Source organism: Lampris incognitus, chromosome 21 (assembly GCF_029633865.1).
Source record: "Lampris incognitus isolate fLamInc1 chromosome 21, fLamInc1.hap2, whole genome shotgun sequence".
Classification (NCBI taxonomy): Eukaryota; Metazoa; Chordata; class Actinopteri; order Lampriformes; family Lampridae; genus Lampris; species Lampris incognitus.
Window position 1 is genome coordinate 1593572 of NC_079231.1, and position 19245 is coordinate 1612816.

Genomic DNA, 19245 nt, shown 5'->3' on the forward strand with positions numbered 1-19245 from the left:
CTACTTCCCTCAATTCAACCACTTCTGCCCAATTTTACACCACCTTCCTGATGCAGAAACACTCAAAACTACTCTTGGGGGAAAGAGCAGAGTGCGCTACACTTGCGGCACAGTTCCTTTCTGCCTGCTGCAGTCTGAGGGACAGTGAGTGATGGAACACAACCACAACACCACAACACACCTGTTTACTCACACTCACACACACAAACATATATTACTGTACTGGTGTTATACTGTAATATATATATATATATATATATATATATATATATATATATATATATATATATATATATATATATATATATATATATATATATATATGTGTGTGTGTGTCTATATGCCTGTCCAGGGTGTCTCCCCGCCTGCCGCCCAGTGACTGCTGGGATAGGCTCCAGCAACCCTGCGACCCTGAGAGCAGGATAAGCAGTTCAGATAATGGATGGATGGATGGCACTGGCGTAACATATTTATTATGGGCCCTGGTGCAAGCAACACTCATAGACCCCCCCCCCCCGTCTCTCTGTCACTCGCTCACACACACATACACACCACCACCACCATAGGTGGGTTTAGTAAGTAATCTTAGTAATTTATTTGTATAGCACCTTTCACAGATATACAATGCATCCAGAAAGTATTCATACCCCTTCACTTTCCCCACATTTTGATATGTTACAGCCTTATTCCAAAATGGATTAAATTCCTTTTTTTTCACATCAATCTACACACAATACCCCATAATGACAAAGTGAAAAAGGTTTTGTAGAAATTTTTGCAAATTTATCAAAAATAAAAAACTGAAATATTGCATGTACATAAGTATATTCACACCTTTTGCTATGACACTCAAAATTGAGCTCAGGTTCATCCTGTTTCCACTGATCATCCTTGAGATGTTTCTACATCTTGATTGGAGTCCACCTGTAGTAAATCCAATGGATTGGACATGATTTGGAAAGGCACACACCTGTCTATATAAGGTCCCACTGTTGACAGTGCATGTCAGAGCAGAAACCAAGCCATGAAGTCAAAGGAATTGTCTGTGGACCTCTGAGACAGGATTGTATCGAGGCACAGATCTGGGGAAGGGTACAAAAACATTTCTACAGCTTTGAAGGTCCCTAAAAGCACAGTGGTCTCCATCATTTGTAAATGGAAGAAGTTTGGATCCACCAGGACTCTTTCTAGAGCTGGCCGCCCAGCCAAACTGAGCAATCGGGGGGAGAAGGGCCTTGGTCGGGGAGGTGACCAAGAACCCGATGGTCACTCTGACAGAGCTCCAGCGTTCCTCTGTGGAGATGGGAGAACCTTCCAGAAGGACAACCATCTCTGCAGCACTCCACCAATCAGGCCTATATGGTAGAGTGGCCAGACGGAAGCCTCTGCTCAGTAAAAGGCACATGACTGCCCGCTTGGAGTTTGCCAGAAAGCAACTAAAGGACTCTCAGACCATGAGAAACAAGATTCTCTAGTCTGATGAAACCAAGATTGAACTCTTTGGCCTGAATGCCAAACATCACGTCTGGAGGAAACCAGGCACCTCTCATCACCTTGCTAATACCATCCCTACAGTGAAGCATGGTGGTGGCAGCATCCTGCTGTGGGGATGTTCTTCAGCGGCAGGAACGGGGAGACTAGTCAGGATCGAGGGAAAGATGAATGGAGCAAAGTACAGAGAGATCCTTGATGAAAACCTGCTCCAGAGCGCTCAGGACCTCAGACCGGGGCGAAGGTTTACCTTTCAACACGACAACGACCCTAAGCACACAGCCAAGACAACGAAGGAGTGGCTTCGGGACAAGTCTGTGAATGTCCTTGAGTGGCCCAGCCAGAGCCCAGACTTGAACCCCATTGAACATCTCTGGAAAGACCTGAAAATAGCTGTGCAGCGACGCTCTCCATCTAACCTTACAGAGCTGGAGAGGATCTGCAGAGAAGAATGGGAGAAATACCCCAAATATAGGTGTACCAAGCTTGTAGCTTCATACCCAAGAAGACTTGAGGCTGTAATCGCTGCCAAGGGTGCCTCAACCAAGTACTGAGTAAAGGGTGTGAATACTTATGTACATGCAATATTTCAGTTTTTTATTTTTAATACATTTGTAAAAATTTCTACAAAACCTTTTTCACTTTTTCATTATGGGGTATTGTGTGTAGATTGGTCATTCGACAGTAACAGGGGAGCACACATCACACTCAAAACCTGCTAGATTGCATGGCTTGGCACACACGCAGCACACATTGTAGCTTTCCTTTTTCTCCTTGCTCTCCTTCCTCTTTTTACATCCACTTTTATGTGTGTAACTCGTGCTTGCTTGCTTCATTTCATGTTTCTAACGTTACTTAGGTAGGCTAGATAGGTAAATGATATTGCGCGCGCTAAACAAGCTGTCATCACATGCTCAAAACAGACACGTAACATTGGACTAGGACAATGCATGCAGAAATATTGACGGGCCCCCCCTAGCGGCGGGCCCTGGTGCCACTGCACCGGCTGCACCACCTATATTTACGCCAGTGATGGATATATATATATATTCTTAATTTTATTTTTATTATTATAAATGTCACTAAGAACCCAGCCACTGAGGATGCACAAGCCAGTGCATCCTTAGTGCCGGTCCCAAGCCCGGACAAATGGGGAGGGTTGCGTCAGGAAGGGCATCCGGCGTAAAATCTTTGCCAAATGAAATATGCGGATCATAAATAAGACTTACATACCGGATCGGTCGAGGCCCGGGTTACCAACGACCGCCACCGGTACTGTTAACCAGCAGGGTGTCGGTGGAAACTATGCTACTGTTGGGCGAAGGAGAAGGAGAGGAGGAAAGCATGTCCAGAGGCAGCTAGAGAGGAGGAAGGGTAGGCATGTGGAGGTGAGAGTTGGAACTTTGAATGTTGGCACTATGACTGGTAAAGGGAGAGAGCTGGCTGACATGATGGAAAGAAGAAAGGTAGGCATACTGTGTGTGCAAGAGACCAGGTGGAAGGGGAGTAAGGCCAGGAGTATCGGAGGTGGGTTCAAACTCTTCTACCATGGTGTGAATGGGAGGAGAAATGGGGTAGGGGTAATTCTGAAGGAAGAGTATGTCAAGAGCATGGTGGAGGTGAAGAGAGTGTCAGACAGAGTGATGAGTATGAAGCTGGAAATTGAAGGTTTATTGCTGAATGTTATCAGCGCATATGCCCCGCAAGTTGGGTGTGAGAGGGATGAAAAAGAAGAATTCTGGAATGAGTTGGACGACATGGTGGAGAGGGTACCCAAGGAGGAAAGAGTGGTGATTGGAGCGGACTTCAATGGACATGTTGGTGAAGGGAACAGAGGTGATGAGGAGGTGATGGGAAAGTATGGAGTCAAGAAGAGAAATGTGGAAGGACAGATGGTGGTCGATTTTGCGAAAAGGATGGAAATGGCTGTGGTGAATACATATTTCAAGAAGAGGGAGGAACACAGGGTGACATACAAGAGTGGAGGAAAGTGCACACAGGTGGACTATATCTTATGTAGAAGGCGCAATCTGAAAGGGATTGGAGACTGCAAGGTGGTGACAGGGGAGAGCGTAGCCAGGCAGCATCGGATGGTGGTCTGTAGGATGATTTTGGAGACCAAGAAGAGGAAGCGAGTGAAGACACAGCCGAAGATCAAATGGTGGAAGTTGAAGAAGGAAGACTGTTGTGTGGAGTTCAGGCAGGAGTTAAGACAGGCACTGGGTGGTAGTGAAGAGTTGCCAGATGGCTGGAAAACCACTGCAGAAATAGTGAGGGAGACAGCTAGGAAGGTACTTGGTGTGTCATCAGGACAGAGGAAGGAAGACAAGGAGACTTGGTGGTGGAATGAGGAAGTACAGCAAATTATACAGAGGAAAAGGTTGGCAAAGAAGAAGTGGGATAGTCAGAGAGATGAAGAAAGTAGGCAGGAGTACAAGGAGATGCAGCGTAAAGCAAAGAGAGAGGTGGCAAAGGCAAAGGAAAAGGCGTATGGTGAGTTGTATGACAGATTAGACACTAAGGAAGGAGAAAAGGACTTGTACCGATTGGCTAGACAGAGGGACCGAGCTGCAAAGGATGTGCAGCAAGTTAGGGCGATCAAGGATAGAGATGGAAATGTGCTGACAAGCGAGGAGAGTGTGCTAAGAAGGTGGAAGGAATACTTTGAGGGGCTGATGAATGAAGAAAATGAGAGAGAGAGAAGGTTGGATGATGTAGGGATAGTGAATCAGGAAGTTCAGCGGAATAGCAAGGAGGAAGTGAGGGCAGCTATGAAGAGGTTGAAGAGTGGAAAGGCAGTTGGTCCTGATGACATACCTGTGGAGGCATGGAGGTGTTTAGGAGAGATGGCAGTGGAGTTTCTAACTAGATTGTTTAACACAATCCTGGAAAGTGAGAGGATGCCTGAGGAGTGGAGAAGAAGCATACTGGTACCGATTTTCAAGAACAAGGGCGATGTGCAGAACTGTAACAACTACAGAGGTATAAAGTTGATCAGCCACAGCATGAAGATTTGGGAAAGAGTAATAGAAGCTAGGTTAAGAGGAGAGGTGACGATCAGCGAGCAGCAGTATGGTTTTATGACACGAAAGAGCACCACAGATGCGATGTTTGCTTTGAGAATGTTGATTGAGAAGTATAGAGGAGGCCAGAAAGAGTTGCACTGTGTCTTTGTAGATTTAGAGAAAGCTTATGACAGAGTACCGAGAGAGGAGGTGTGGTATTGTATGAGGAAGTCAGGAGTTGCAGAGAAGTATGTAGGAGTGGTGCAGGATACGTATGAGGGAAGTGTGACAGTGGTGAGGTGTGCGGTTGGAATGACGGATGGGTTCAAGGTGGAGGTGGGATTACATCAAGGATCGGCTCTTAGCCCTTTCTTGTTTGCAATGGTGATGGACAGGTTGACGGACAAGATCAGGCAGGAGTCTCCATGGACGATGATGTTCGCGGATGACATTGTGATCTGTAGTGAGAGTAGGGTGCAGGTGGAGGAGAGCCTGGAGAGGTGGAGGTATGCACTGGAGAGAAGAGGAATGAAAGTCAGTAGGAGCAAGACGGAATACCTATGCGTGAATGAGAGAGAGGACAGTGGAATGGTCAGGATGCAAGGAGTGGAGGTGACAAAGATGGATGAGTTTAAATACTTGGGGTCAACTGTCCAAAGTAACGGGGAGTGCAGTAGAGAGGTGAAGAAGAGTGCAGGCAGGTTGGAGTGGGTGGAGAAGAGTGTCAGGAGTGATTTGCGACAGAAGGGTACCAGCAAGAGTTAAAGGGAAAGTTTACAAGATGGTTGTGAGACCAGCTATGTTATATGGTTTGGAGACATTGGCACTGACGAAAAGACAGGAGGCGGAGCTGGAGGTGGCAGAGTTGAAGATGCTAAGATTTTCACTGGGAGTAACGAAGAAGGACAGGATTAGGAACGATTATATTAGAGGGACCGCTCAGGTTGGACGGTTTGGAGACAAAGCAAGAGAGGCAAGATTGAGATGGCTTGGACATGTGTGGAGGAGAGATGCTGAGTATATTGGGAGAAGGATGCTGAATATGGAGCTGCCAGGGAAGAGGAGAAGAGGAAGGCCAAAGAGGAGGTTTATGGATGTGGTGAGGGAGGACATGCAGGTGGCTGGTGTGACAGAGGAAGACGCAGAAGACAGGAAGAGATGGAGACGGATGATCCGCTGTGGCGACCCCTAACGGGAGCAGCCGAAAGTAGTAGATTATAAATGTCACTAATGTTAATATTATATTATTTACACACACACACACACACACACACACACACACACACACACACACACACACATACACACACACATACATCTATTACTGTACTAACGTTATACTATGTATATACATATATATATATACACTTTATTTTTATTTTTATTATAAATGTAACTAATGTTAAGGTTATAATAGTCACACACACACACAAATCCATCTGTTAGTGTGTTAGTGTTAATTTACTGTGCAGATCTTTAATGTTAATTACTACCACTTATTGTTATTTCTACATTGTTTTTCAATGTACACACATTTTAATGTATCAAAAGCTTTGGACACACACATGAACAATCTGTCACGCCAATAAAGCCACCTGAACTGAACTGAACTGAGAGAGACAGAGAGAGACAGAGAGAGAGAGAGAGAGAGAGAGAGAGAGAGAGAGAGAGAGAGAGAGAGACACAGAGAGAGACTTGACTTTCAACAATACTTTAATAAAAATGACAACAAAATTACAATGAAAAGACCAACATGGTCAGTAACATCAGATTGACAGAATGTAAATCATCTCAGGACACTCCCCAAGATCAGCTCACCATCCACAACACAGCAAAGTACCTTTTTATAACACCACACACTGCCAAAACTTTCCAGATCATCCATCGATTCGAAGTAGCAAAATTCTACTTTCAAACGAGCCTCCTCCATTCTGTTTCTCCTGCTCAGGTACACCTGAGGCCATCTTTGCACTCCCCAGAACAACATTAAGAAGCTGCATTTGGCCTTGTTTTTCTGAGAGTACCTGTAGCTCAGAATGAACATAGGTTTGGAAAAGCCCTCCCCAAACAACCCAAAAACCTTTTCCAGTAATGTAAACAGTGGCAGCAGTCGACAACACTCCATGAAGCAGTGAAAGACAGTTTCACCATTAGAGCAAAATGGAAACTCATGGCTAACATCAGTATTAATGACAGAGACAAAAGCATTAACAGCCACGATACCATGTAAAACCCTCCACTGCAGGTCTGCAGCTCTTTTGACCAATGGTGGTTTGTACAGCACTCTCTACTCAGGACCAACACTGTCCATCAGACCTAGGTGAGCCCTCCATGGGGTGTCAGGTTTACCATGTAATTTGTCCCTGTGCAGAACTTTAACGTACATTTTGTACACGTACCTTCCATTTGGATCCTGAAAAGAAAACACAGAGGGATTCTCACTTTTTAAAAGAGGTTTTGTACAGTCCTTAAAATCTGGGGAAATGTTCATTGAGAGGAAAACATCAGTCTCATCAGGTCTAACAGAGCCACTGTAATGCTGCACCAACAGTGTCCGCTCACCACTTGTGAGAGCTTCCCTCCATTTATTAAGCAGCAGAGTGAGGACACGAGTTGATCTCAGTCCCAAGTTGGAGGCAAGAGGAGCTGCACTGTCCATGTCTGGGCCTGCAAGCTGAACTACATGCCCCAGAGTCGCCACGTTTGACACACAGAACCACCTCAGCAGAGTTGGCCCCACTTGACAGACTGCACTGAAACGGAAGCCATGTATGATTGGTATCCTGGAGCAGCCAAAACAAAGCCGTGTTGTCTCAGTCTCTCTTTGTTTAATAAATTCCACACCTTGAACAGCCCACAGTAGAAGTCAGGTAGGTGCTTGATGTTAAGTTGTTTCAAGTCCATCAAAACCAAAGATCTGTCCAGTCCCAGTCCACCTAGCTGACTCAGAATGGTGCAAGCCACCGACCTCCGCACTAACTCAGCAGGAACATACAGAAACCTTTGCAGGAACTGGAAATGGAAGGTAGCCCCCCTGCTGCTCAGGTAGATCAGGCCCTGCCCTCCTTCAACTCTCGGCAAGTACAGCACACACTGAGGCACCCAGTGTAGTTTGTCCCAGAAGAAGTCGACGAGAAGAGCCTGGATCGTGGACAGCAGGTCTGGTGGGGGGTCAACAACCAACAGGCGATTCCATAACATTGATGCTATCAAGTTGTTGATGATCAGGACTCGACCTCTGAAGGACATCTCAGATAAAATCCACTTCCACTTTGCCAACCGACCTTTGACCTTTTCAAGAAAATGTTCCCAGTTTTTAAGAACAACAGACTGATCACCGAGAAACACTCCTAGATATTTCAGCCCCCCCCACCTTCCAATTCAACACCCCAGGCAAATTGAGCTTTTTCTCCAGTACACCCCCAACACTGACAGCCTCGCTTTTGTTTGATCCAGTTAACCCTGGCTGAAGATATTAAGCCAAACTGGACGATGTCCCTCTCCAACATGTCAAAATCCTGCTGACTGTTCACCAGAATTACTAGATCATCCGCATAGGCGGACAGTTTTAAGGGTGCACTGCAACGTGGGATAGTTATACCCTGAAGGTCAGATCTGAGTTTGTGTAACAACGGCTAAAATGCTAGGGAGTATAACATGCCCGAGAGGGCACAGCCTTGTTTAATCCCCCTTTGCATTTGAAAAGGAGCACTCAAACCACCATTAATTTTCAGCACACTCTGAATGTCACAATACAGAACCTTAAGTTTGCTAATAAAACCAGCACCAAAACCAAAGGCCCTCAATGTGAGCCACAGATATTCATGCTCAACACGATCAAAGGCTTTTTCCTGATCAATTGATATGATGCCGGCGTTGAGGCCAAACAGCTTACAGATCTCTAAAAAGTCTCGAATCAGAATGATGTTATCTGAAATCAACCTGCCAGGTACACAGTAGGTCTGGTCACAATGAATGACCTGTCCCATCACTTTACTCAGTCTGGTTGCTAGCACCTTTGAGAGGAGCTTATAATCAGTGCAAAGCAGTGACACAGGCCTCCAGTTTTTAATGAACTGTGGGTCACCTTCCTTGGGCAGCAAGGTGAGAACCGCCCCTGCAGCTCAATGGCAGACGCCCTCTGGCAAGACTGTCACTTAGCACCGCCAGCAGATCCCCCCCTGATCACTGACCAGAAAGATTTGTAGAAACCAACAGGTAGACCATCAATTCCAGGAGCTTTCCCACTCTGCATACTCTGCAGAGCAGCATAGAGTTCATCAGAGGAAAGAGCTGCTTCCAACTCTACATTGCTCTGCCGGTCCACCTGAGGGAGATTGGTATAAAAACTCTGAGCCACTGCCTGCTCCTCTCTATGCTCACAGCTAAACAGGTTACTGTAGAAACTGACAGCACACTTACGAATCGCAGTATGGTCAGTCAGCACCTGCCCAGTGTCAGATTTTAAGCAGTGAATGAACCGCTCTGTCCATTCTTACACTCCAGGCCAAAGAAAAAGTGTGATGGGACATCCATCTGGGCTACATGTTGAAAGCGGGACCTGACCAAAGTGCCCTGAGCTGAAACACCCAGCAGGTTGTTCAAATGAGACTTTTTCGCTGCAAGTGCCTCGGTGTGGTGTCGGTCCCCTGTGGCCTCAGCCAAGCCTTGGAGTTCCTCTACTTCAGACTCCAGAGTTTTCACTGAAGTCATTAAGGTTCATGTGACATTCCGAGTGTACTGTTGACACAGTTGTCTTATTTCGGCTTTTCCAATATGCCACCACTGTTGTACAGTCAAAATCTGATATTGTACTTTGGTGGTTTCTCCAAAAACAGACAAAAGTGTCCTTGAAGTTTCTATCCTCCAGTAAGGGTGTGTTAAAATGCCAATAGGCACTATTGGATTTCACACATTTTATAAAGACAGAAAACATTACTAGTGAGTGGTCAGAAAAACCGACAGGGCTGATGATGCAACTTTTGAACACATTAAACTGATGTTTCAAACAATAGAAACGATCAAGCCTGGCCACAGACATCAAGTGATCCTTAACATGTGTCCAGGTGTATTGTCTCTGTTTGTCATGAAACCCTCTCCACACATCACACAGTTCATGAGCCTCAATAAGACGAACCAGACGACTGTGAGAGGCAGCATGAGGCTCTGCATGGTTCCTGTCCAACCTGCTGTCCTCAGTACAGTTGAAATCTCCACCAATGAATAAATAGTCCTCACTGGTACAATTCTCAATAACCTCATCTAAAACATCCAGGAAGACTAACCTCTCCACTCCCACAACTGGAGCATAAATATTAATAAACACCACTTTTACCTGTTCATACACTGCTGTTAATTTTAACAGGCTATATAATTTTTTAGTTTTTAAATTTAATATCTTCCTCAGACTCGACAGACTGAGGAATAAAATTCCTGGAAAAAAGAATACCAACTCCACCACTGTTATTGGTTTTGTGACTAAAAAGAGCTCACAAGTCCATTCTGTCCTCCAGTCAGCCTCGTTATCAGTGGTACTGTGTGTCTCTTGTACAAATAGCACATATAACTTTTTAAGAACACACAACTTGAAAAGAGAGGTCCTTTTCCCACCATTCCATGCCCCATTTAAGTTTAAGCTCCCCATTCTTATGTCCTCCATAATACAGAAAAGAAGTTGCAAAACAGAAACAAGTGGACAGAGAAAGAATAAATTGAAAAACTTATTCATCATTCCCTAACTGCTTTCTGACCTTTTGAACTATTTTTCTCAAATGAAAAGTTTCCTGTTCAGTGAAAGCTTCCTCCTCCAGACCACCAGGACTTCTCAGAAAAATCTTCACTGAATCAAGGAAGAGTTGCAAATCAGGAAACACTTGGTCAACGTTTACATTTCTGGCCCCCTTAGTGTCCTTCAAGAACTTCTTAATGCTCACTACACAGTATCCAGTCTGTTGTCGAGTCCCCGTTTGCAAGGCAGCCAGAGACTCCACATCACTGGCTTCATCGACTTCACTCTCATCCGAGTGCAGACACCTACTCTGACGAGAAACCTTTGTCGCTATACTAGAAGGTGGAGATACCTCGTCAGGTTTCCTCTTCTTATCCTTGACATTAGAGGGGCCGTCCTTTACCAACATCACATGTTCCTCCTCCAGAGAACATTCTGCTTCATTAGTTTCAGTCTGTGTGTCCATCACATCACAGTAGCATAGCAGCATCTGTGGGACACTTTTAAACAACCTCTACGACAGTATTGTCCTGTGTATAGCCCGGATCAGCAGCAACCGAACCCACAGCCCCTGAACTCGCCGAACCCGCATCGTCAGCAACTGAGCCAGTAGCCCCTACTTTAGCAGAACCTGGATCAGCAACTACCGAACCAGCAGTCTCTGGGCTAGCCGAACCAGGAACAGCAGCACCTGAGCCAGCAGCCAGAAACTCAGCTTCACTCTGGTTTTCTTCCTGCTGCGTTCCTCCCTGCTTTGAGCTCGGCGCCACAGTCCCACTTTGCTCGGGGCCCTGTGCTGCCGTCTCACCCTCATTGGGCTCAGCAGTTGATTTCTCTGGACAGGAACGTATGAGATGACCCTCCATTCTGCAGCCAAGACATTTGTCTCTGATGAGACTACACATTGTAGTCAAAACCATCAACTCTGAACTTCAAAATTAGATTTAACTCCGTTTTGTTCGTCAGAACCATAAAGACCTGCTGCCTTCTGAAGGTAACAACGTGTTTTAAAAGTGAAGATTGGCAGCTCAGATTGATCAGTTTTATAGGTGATGTTAATTTTCCGTGTCTCGCCAGTTCTCTCCACAACATGTCGTTGCTAATGGACGGAGGGACTTTGGACAAAATTACCTTTTTGGCCGGACTGACCAGCGGCACCACCTGAACAAAGGTGTCCTGGATTACCACGCCTTGCTCCACAACCACGTTGACTTTATCAATACTGCCGAGAAACACAATGACTCCACTATTCATTCTCGATGCGGACTTAACACTGTCATAGCCAACGATTTTTCCGATTGCTAAACCGCAATCTTCTACCGAGCACTTGAAGTTCAGACCAAGTTTAACTCCATGTCAGCGTGTGAGCTCCTCCAGCCCGCCACCTCCAACTCCGTGAGTCTGCATGACTCACAGCCGGGCCGGTCGAACCCACTCCGCTATCAAAATACACCACCACTAAGCATCGGCTTGGTGTCGATGCAGTTGCCCACTGGGGACTGGGGTTCGCGCCCCGGTCTCGTCAGATCCGACTATGGCCGGACTCGATGAAGCAGCAATCATTGGCAACGCTGTCTTCGGGAGGGGGGCGGAGTCGGCTTGTGTTCGTCATGTGAATGCGTCTCTGTGTGTGTCGGAAAAACAGTGGTTCGGCTTGGATTCGCCTTGTCACGAAAGTGGGGAGGCGCTTTCCTTCGAGACTGCCGGCCGGAGAGATGCAGTTGGCGAACGCATGCAATACGAGGGTGGGTGTTTGAATTAAAATAGGGATCAATTGGTCACTAAATTGGGAGAAAAAAGGGAAAAATCAGAAATAAATTAATAAAAAAAAAAAAAATACACCACCACGACAGTAAATCTGTAAAAATACAAACCCCCCCAAAAAACACGAAACAACGAAAAATAGAAAAGTTAGAAAAGATAGAAAACGCCAAAATGGGCACTCACTCACACTTCTGCTCCACTCTGAGAGAGAGAGAGAGAGAGAGAGAGAGAGACAAAGAGAGACAGAGAGAAGGAGAGAGAGATCTATGTGCCCTATACATCTATGTGCAGGGCACATAGATGGGGGCACCTATAGATAGATAGACAGGGCACCTATCTATGTGCCCTACACATCCCCCCTCTGAGTCTCCCTACTTCAATGAGGAGATCGTTCTCTGTTTCCACAATGAAATCAACCACCTCGAGGCCCAGGGGAAGGTGTTGATTTGTGGAGACCTAAATGCAAGAACAGGCCACATGCCTGACTCTACTACAGACAAGGGTAACAGTCACATATTTGATCACAATTATCTCAAAAACATTTGTCACTCCCCAAGAAAAAGCTTTGACACACAGGTCAACAGAAAGGGGAAATGCCTAATAGATCTCTGTCAGAGTCTGGGTCTGTACATTGTTAATGGTAGAATGAGAGGGGGACTCTCTTGGACAGTACACCTACAGGTCACCTCTAATAGATCTCTGTCAGAGTCTGGGTGTGTACATTGTTAATGGTAGAATGAGAGGGGACTCTCTTGGACAGTACACCTACAGGTCACCTCTAATAGATCTCTGTCAGAGTCTGGGTCTGTACATTGTTAATGGTAGAATGAGAAGGGGCTCTCTTGGACAGTACACCTACAGGTCACCTCTAATAGATCTCTGTCAGAGTCTGGGTGTGTACATTGTTAATGGTAGAATGAGGGGGGCTCTCTTGGACAGCACACCTACAGGTCACCTCTGGGCTGCAGCACTGATGATTATGTAATCACAGACTTGGATCCATTGTCTTTCAGGCCATTTACAGTCAAGCCACTAACACCTCTGTCTGATCACAGCCAAACTGCTGTGTATCTTAACAAGGCAGAAACATCTAACACAACAACTAAACCCAGTAAGCTGTATAATATCAACAAACAATACAGACGGGCCCAAAACAGCACAGAAGAATATCAGAAAGCAATTCCAGAACCTAAAATTCAGTCACTTATAGACAGTTATCTTGTTCAAACCTACTTTCACAATAAAGAAGGAGTAAGTCTGGCTGTACAAAATATAAATGAAATATTTGACCAACCGGCATCTCTATCCAATCTGAAGACCTCCAGATCCAAATCTAAAAATCTACACAGAAAAATTGTTTGATTTTGAATGCAAAAACATGAGGAAAAACCTCAGAAAATTATCAAATGAGAAACACAGACAGCCAGAGAAGCAGCACTTACGCCTTGTTTATTGTGAAGCATTGAAACAGCAAAAAAAAAAACACTCAGAATGAAGAGAGAACAGTTTACACAAAAACAATTAAAAAAATTTAAAGAATCAATTAAAACAAATCACTTCTGGGACAACTGGAATGCACTACATAAAAAACACATATGAAAAAATGCTTAGCCTAGAATCAGCTATTAAAACATATCCAAACCCATTAGACTACCAAATGACTGAAAAGAACTGAGCGAGACGTTACAGGCTCTGCATGCGGGGCAGACAGAACACTAACTGAAATGTTAAAAAACACAGACATCAAATGAAGACTGGCCATAGTAAAACTGTTCAACCTGTTTCTGAGTGTGGGACACGTCCCTGACATGTGGACCGAAGGACTCAACACGCCCATATTCAAGAGTGGAGACAAACTCCACCCTAATAACTACCCAGGCATTTGTGTGGACAGTCATGTGGGGGAGGTGTTTTGTAGTATTTTGAACACAAGGCTCATAGACTTCCTTATGGAGCACAAGGTCTTGAGTAAAGGCCAGACTGGATTCTGACCAAGCTGCAGGACATCAGACCATATTTTTACCCTCCACACCTTAACTGACAAACATGTAAACCACAACAAAGAGAAACTCTTTGCCTGCTTTGTTGATTTTAAAGAAGCTTTTGATTCAGTTTGGCATGAGGGTCTATTTTATAAACTATTGGAAAGTGGTGGAGGGGGTCCGCGGTGGTGTAGCGGTCTAAGCATCGGCTTTGTGTCGATGCAGTTGCCCACTGGGGACCGGGGTTCGCGCCCCGGTCTCGTCAGATCCGACTATGGCCAGATTCGATGAAGCAGCAATCATTGGCAACGCTGTCTTCGGGAGGGGGGCGGAGTTGGGTTAGGGTTAGGGTTAGGGTTAGACGTGAACGCGTCTTTGTGTGTGTCGGAAAAAACAGTGGTTCGGCCTGGAGTCGCCTTGTCACGAAAGTGGGGAGGCGTCTCCTTTGAACTAAAATAGGGATTGATTGGCCACTAAATTGGGAGAAAAAGGGAAAAATCAGAAATAAATTTAAAAAAAGCTCACTACTTCACTAGAAGCTCACTATTTCACTAGAAGCGCGCTACTTCATTAAAAGCTCACTACTTCATTAGGAGCTCACTACTTCACTAGAAGCTCACTACTCCACTAGGAGCTCACTACTTCATTAGGAGCTCACTACTTCATTAGAAGTTCACTACTTCACTAGAAGCTCACTACTTCATTAGAAGCTCACTACTTCATTAGGAGCTCACTACTTCATTAGAAGTTCACTACTTCACTAGAAGCTCACTACTTCATTAGAAGCTCACTACTTCATTAGGAGCTCACTACTTCATTAGAAGCTCACTACTTCATTAGAAGTTCACTACTTCACTAGAAGTTCACTACTTCACTAGAAGCACACTACATTAGAAGCTCACTACTTCATTAGGAGCCCACTACTATTGGAAAGTGGTGTATGGGGGGTCCGCGGTGGTGTAGCGGTCTAAGCATCGGCTTTGTGTCGATGCAGTTGCCCACTGGGGACCGGGGTTCGCGCCCCGGTCTCGTCAGATCCGACTATGGCCAGATTCGATGAAGCAACAATCATTGGCAACGCTGTCTTCGGGAGGGGGGCGGAGTTGGCTTGTGTTCGTCACGTGAACGCGTCTTTGTGTGTGTCGGAAAAAACAGTGGTTCGGCCTGGAGTTGCCTTGTCACGAAAGTGGGGAGGCGTCTCCTTCCAGACTGCCGGCCGGAGAGATGCAGTTGGCGAACGCATGCAGTACGAGGGTGGGTGTTTGAATTAAAATAGGGATCGATTGGCAACTAAATTGGGAGAAAAAAGGGAAAAATCAGAAATAAATTTATAAAGGAAAGTGGTGTAAGGGGGAAACACACAACATCATTAAATCAATGTACTATACAAACAATAAATGTGCTACCAAAACTGGAAACAAACAAACTGCAAACTTCACTCGAGGGCGTGGAGTGAGCCAGGGCAACCCAATCTCCCCGACCCTCTTCAACATTTATATTAATGAACTGGCAAAGTTACTAGAACAATCTACTGCTCCTGGTCTCACTTTACATGACTCCGAAATCAAGTTCCTCCGTTATGCAGATGACCTGGTTCTGCTGTCACCAACAGAAGAGGGTCTACAGCAAAACCTGGCTCTACTTGAAAAGTTCTGTCAGACCTGGGCCCTGGCCATTAACCCCGAAAAACTATAATAGTTATACTCCAGAAAAGGTCCAGATGTCAGGGAACAAAGTAGAACTTCACCCTCGGAACAACTAAAATCCAACAATCAACTAACTACACACACCTAGGGTTGAAGATCAGGTCCACAGGACAGTTTAACTTGGCCCTTAATGAACTGAAAGAGAGGGCAAGAAGGGCTTTCTATGCCATCAGAAAGTCAACACATGCTGACATCCCAGTTAGGACCCGGCTCAAAATATTCCAATCAGCACTATATGGCAGCAAGGTTTGGGGTGCTCTCACAAAACACGAATTCGGAAAATGAGAAAAACATCCAATGGAAAGCCTGCATGCAGAATTTTGTAAGAGAATCCTCCGGGTCCAGAGGAAGTCTCCCAACAGTGCATGCAGAGCAAAATTGGGCCAATACCCTTGAATAAGTCACACTGAAAAAAGAGCCATTCAATTCTGGAAACACCTAAAAATGAGTGACCCCAAATCCTGACGTTATAAATCCCTTAAAAGCCAAGAGATGAACATAGAGAAGAGTCCCCTGAGTCAACTGGTCCTGACGCTCCACAGGCTAACACTAGACCTTCAGACATCACTAATAATAACCAGCCTCAGGACAGTGACGTCACTCCTCAACACATCCCACCCAACCAACCTGTCCATCAACACAAACACGATGAGGAAACCTATTGGATCAGAACAACAAAAACCCAAAGTAAACTCCAGGGCTGTGTGGCTCTAGACAGACAGTACACCACGGCAGAACATGTGACCACCTGACTGGTAACACACCGAGAAACACCTTGACAATGTCCACACTCAGTGAGCACAACCTGGCCATGGAGACAGACCCACACACACAAACCTGCTGCCCAGAGAGGACAGACAGGCTGTCTCACTGTGGTCAAGGAGTGGTGGAGACACAGCGCCACTTCTTGACCACATGTGACAAACACAAACATATAAGAAGAGAATACCACCCCAAGTTCACACAAATAACACAAACACAAATACATGTTGACTCTGCCCAGGCAGCCCCCTACGTATTAGGTGAGACAGCCCAAGGTTCATGGTGGCAGCAAAGTGTGTAGCAGCTGCCACAAAGTGAGGCACAGTGAGGGACTAAAATCACTTCATTAATACATGTCTGTCTGTTTGTGTGTTTGTTTGTTTTGTCTTATCTTGTTTGTTATGACATTAAGTATTGTGTATCATATGTTATTAGTGCTTTGGCAATATGAGAATGTTGTCATGCCAATAAAGCACATTTGAATTGGAATTTGATAGAGACAGAGAGAGAGACAGAGAGCGCCCGAGACATGCAGGCAGACAGACTGACCATCAGACAGATTTTAAATAGTGATTTAGGGGCAATATTTGCCAAAAATGATTTAACCTGAATGTCTGTGTGTGTGTTTGCATTAACACTCACCTGCTGGTAGTGTCCGTCTTCCTCTCGGCATCTGACACACACACACACACACACACACACACACACACACACACACACACACACACACACACACACACACAATGAGATACAGAAGCCTGCCTGCATTACAGCGTTATTCACATGACATGACATGACATGACATGACATGACATGATGCTAATGTACTTCTAAATGTGTCCTTTACAGAAAGGAGGTGTGGGCTTTGTATGAAAGTCTTCTAGTCAGAAGTAGACTAGTTTTAATAACACTGTTAACACTGCCTCTATCTGTTAGACGAAAGGCACCTTAAACAGATAGTACATGGAGAGAGAGAGACACACACACACACACACACACACACACACACACACACATCTCTCTCTCTCTCTCTCGCTCTCTCACACACATCTCTCTCGCTCTCAGATAGCTTTATTGGCATGAACAGAAAATATGTCATTGCCAAAGCAGTTTGCAAAAGACTAAAACATGACATCACATCATATTAAACACACATCACATTCACATGACATCACACATTAATACATAGGTGTCCTCACATAAGCATGCTCCATATCTCTGCCCACCGAAGCAGTCAACCCCTTTTCCCTCACTGCCATACCGTACAGTGCAACAAATGTTGTACAGTTTAACACAGTGACTCAACAGCATATAATTTTGGGGGTCTCACAGTGGTTGTGAGTCCTGCAGGCTGTGGCAGCAGATCTGTATTGAGCTGCCGGGGGGGGGGGGGGGGGGGCTGCTGTTCGTTCCCCAGGAGAACTGCCAGGTTCTCCTCTGGGCTTAACAGTAGGAAGTTTGGTGTTTTCTTGGCTATTTCCCCGAAGGGGAAGTCTCTTACTGAAGAGAACTTCTCACAGTGGAGGAGGAGGTGCATCTCTGTTTCTACCTCCCCTGTCCAGCACCGACCACATATACGTACTACGCTCCTCGCTGGGCAGCCATGTTGGTCTGTGTCTTCCTGTTTCTATATTGGTGGTCACTGAGCCTGTATGTGGTCAGGATCCGTCTCTGCTTCGTATCTCTGACAGAGTGGAGATACTCGGCCAGTCTATATTCTCTGTTTAGGGTCAAATAACAGTTTAGTCTACTTTGGGTTTTAGTTTCATTTCTCCAATGTTCCAGATACAGATCTTTTGACTGATTCATAACTTGTGATATTCTGCTGTGTTTTGAGGCGGTGCTGATGGAGCCTGGTTGGTTAGCTTCACCATCAGCTGACTGAGGGGACTGTCTTCAGGGTTCAGCTCTTGGGTGTTTAATGCCTTGAACGGAAGGGTGTCTTTTGGGCTTGAATTTGGATGCGTCCAAAATATTATGGCCCGTTTTTAGATGTTTAACTGTAGTGGGAAACACCCCAGTTCTGCTCGGCAGGCCTTATTTGGTGTCTTCCAGTGAACATTTATAATTTTTCTGCAGAATTCAGTGTGGCGGGCCTCTATCCGGTGTTTGTCCCATGAGCCATGCTCCACTCCACTGAGCGGGCCCCAGACCTCACTTCCATACAAAGCTATGGGCAAAATAACATCATCACATATTTGTGTCCAGACTCTAACTGGAATCTTAATGTTTAATAGTTTGGTTTTTAATGCATACATTGCCCTGCATGCTTTTTCTTTGAGTGTGTGTATTGCCATACTGACACTTCCTGATGCAGATATGGACAGACCAAGGTACGTATATTTTTTGTGTGTTCAATTAATCTCTCACACACACACATCTCTCTCTCTCTCTCACACACACCTCTCTCTCTCTCACACACACACACACACATCTCTCTCTCTCACACACACACACATCTCTCTCACACACACACACACATCTCTCTCTCTCACACACACACACACACACACACACACACACACACACACACATCTCTCTCTCACACACACACACACATCTCTCTCACACACACACACACATCTCTCTCTCACACACACACACACACACATCTCTCTCTCTCACACACACACACATCTCTCTCTCTCTCACACACACACACATCTCTCTCACACACACACACACACACACACACATCTCTCTCTCTCACACACACACACACACACACACACACACACACACACACACACACACACGTCCTCACCCTTCTGTGAGAAGGCCTCCTGGTCTTGGGCAGGCATGGTGAG

At 45.4% G+C, this 19245-nt stretch overlaps 1 protein-coding gene across 1 annotated transcript in view; it reads right to left on the minus strand.

Annotated features, from left to right (window-relative positions):
• Positions 1–19245, minus strand: part of zdbf2 (zinc finger, DBF-type containing 2) — a 57724-nt gene extending 38479 nt beyond the window's left edge. The window contains exons 1-2 of the mRNA XM_056301539.1: positions 19203–19245; positions 17081–17111 (exon numbers count right to left, since the gene is read on the minus strand). Coding sequence (XP_056157514.1) covers positions 17081–17111; positions 19203–19239 — 68 coding nt within the window. The 5' untranslated portion in view covers positions 19240–19245. The remainder of the gene's footprint in view (positions 1–17080; positions 17112–19202) is intronic.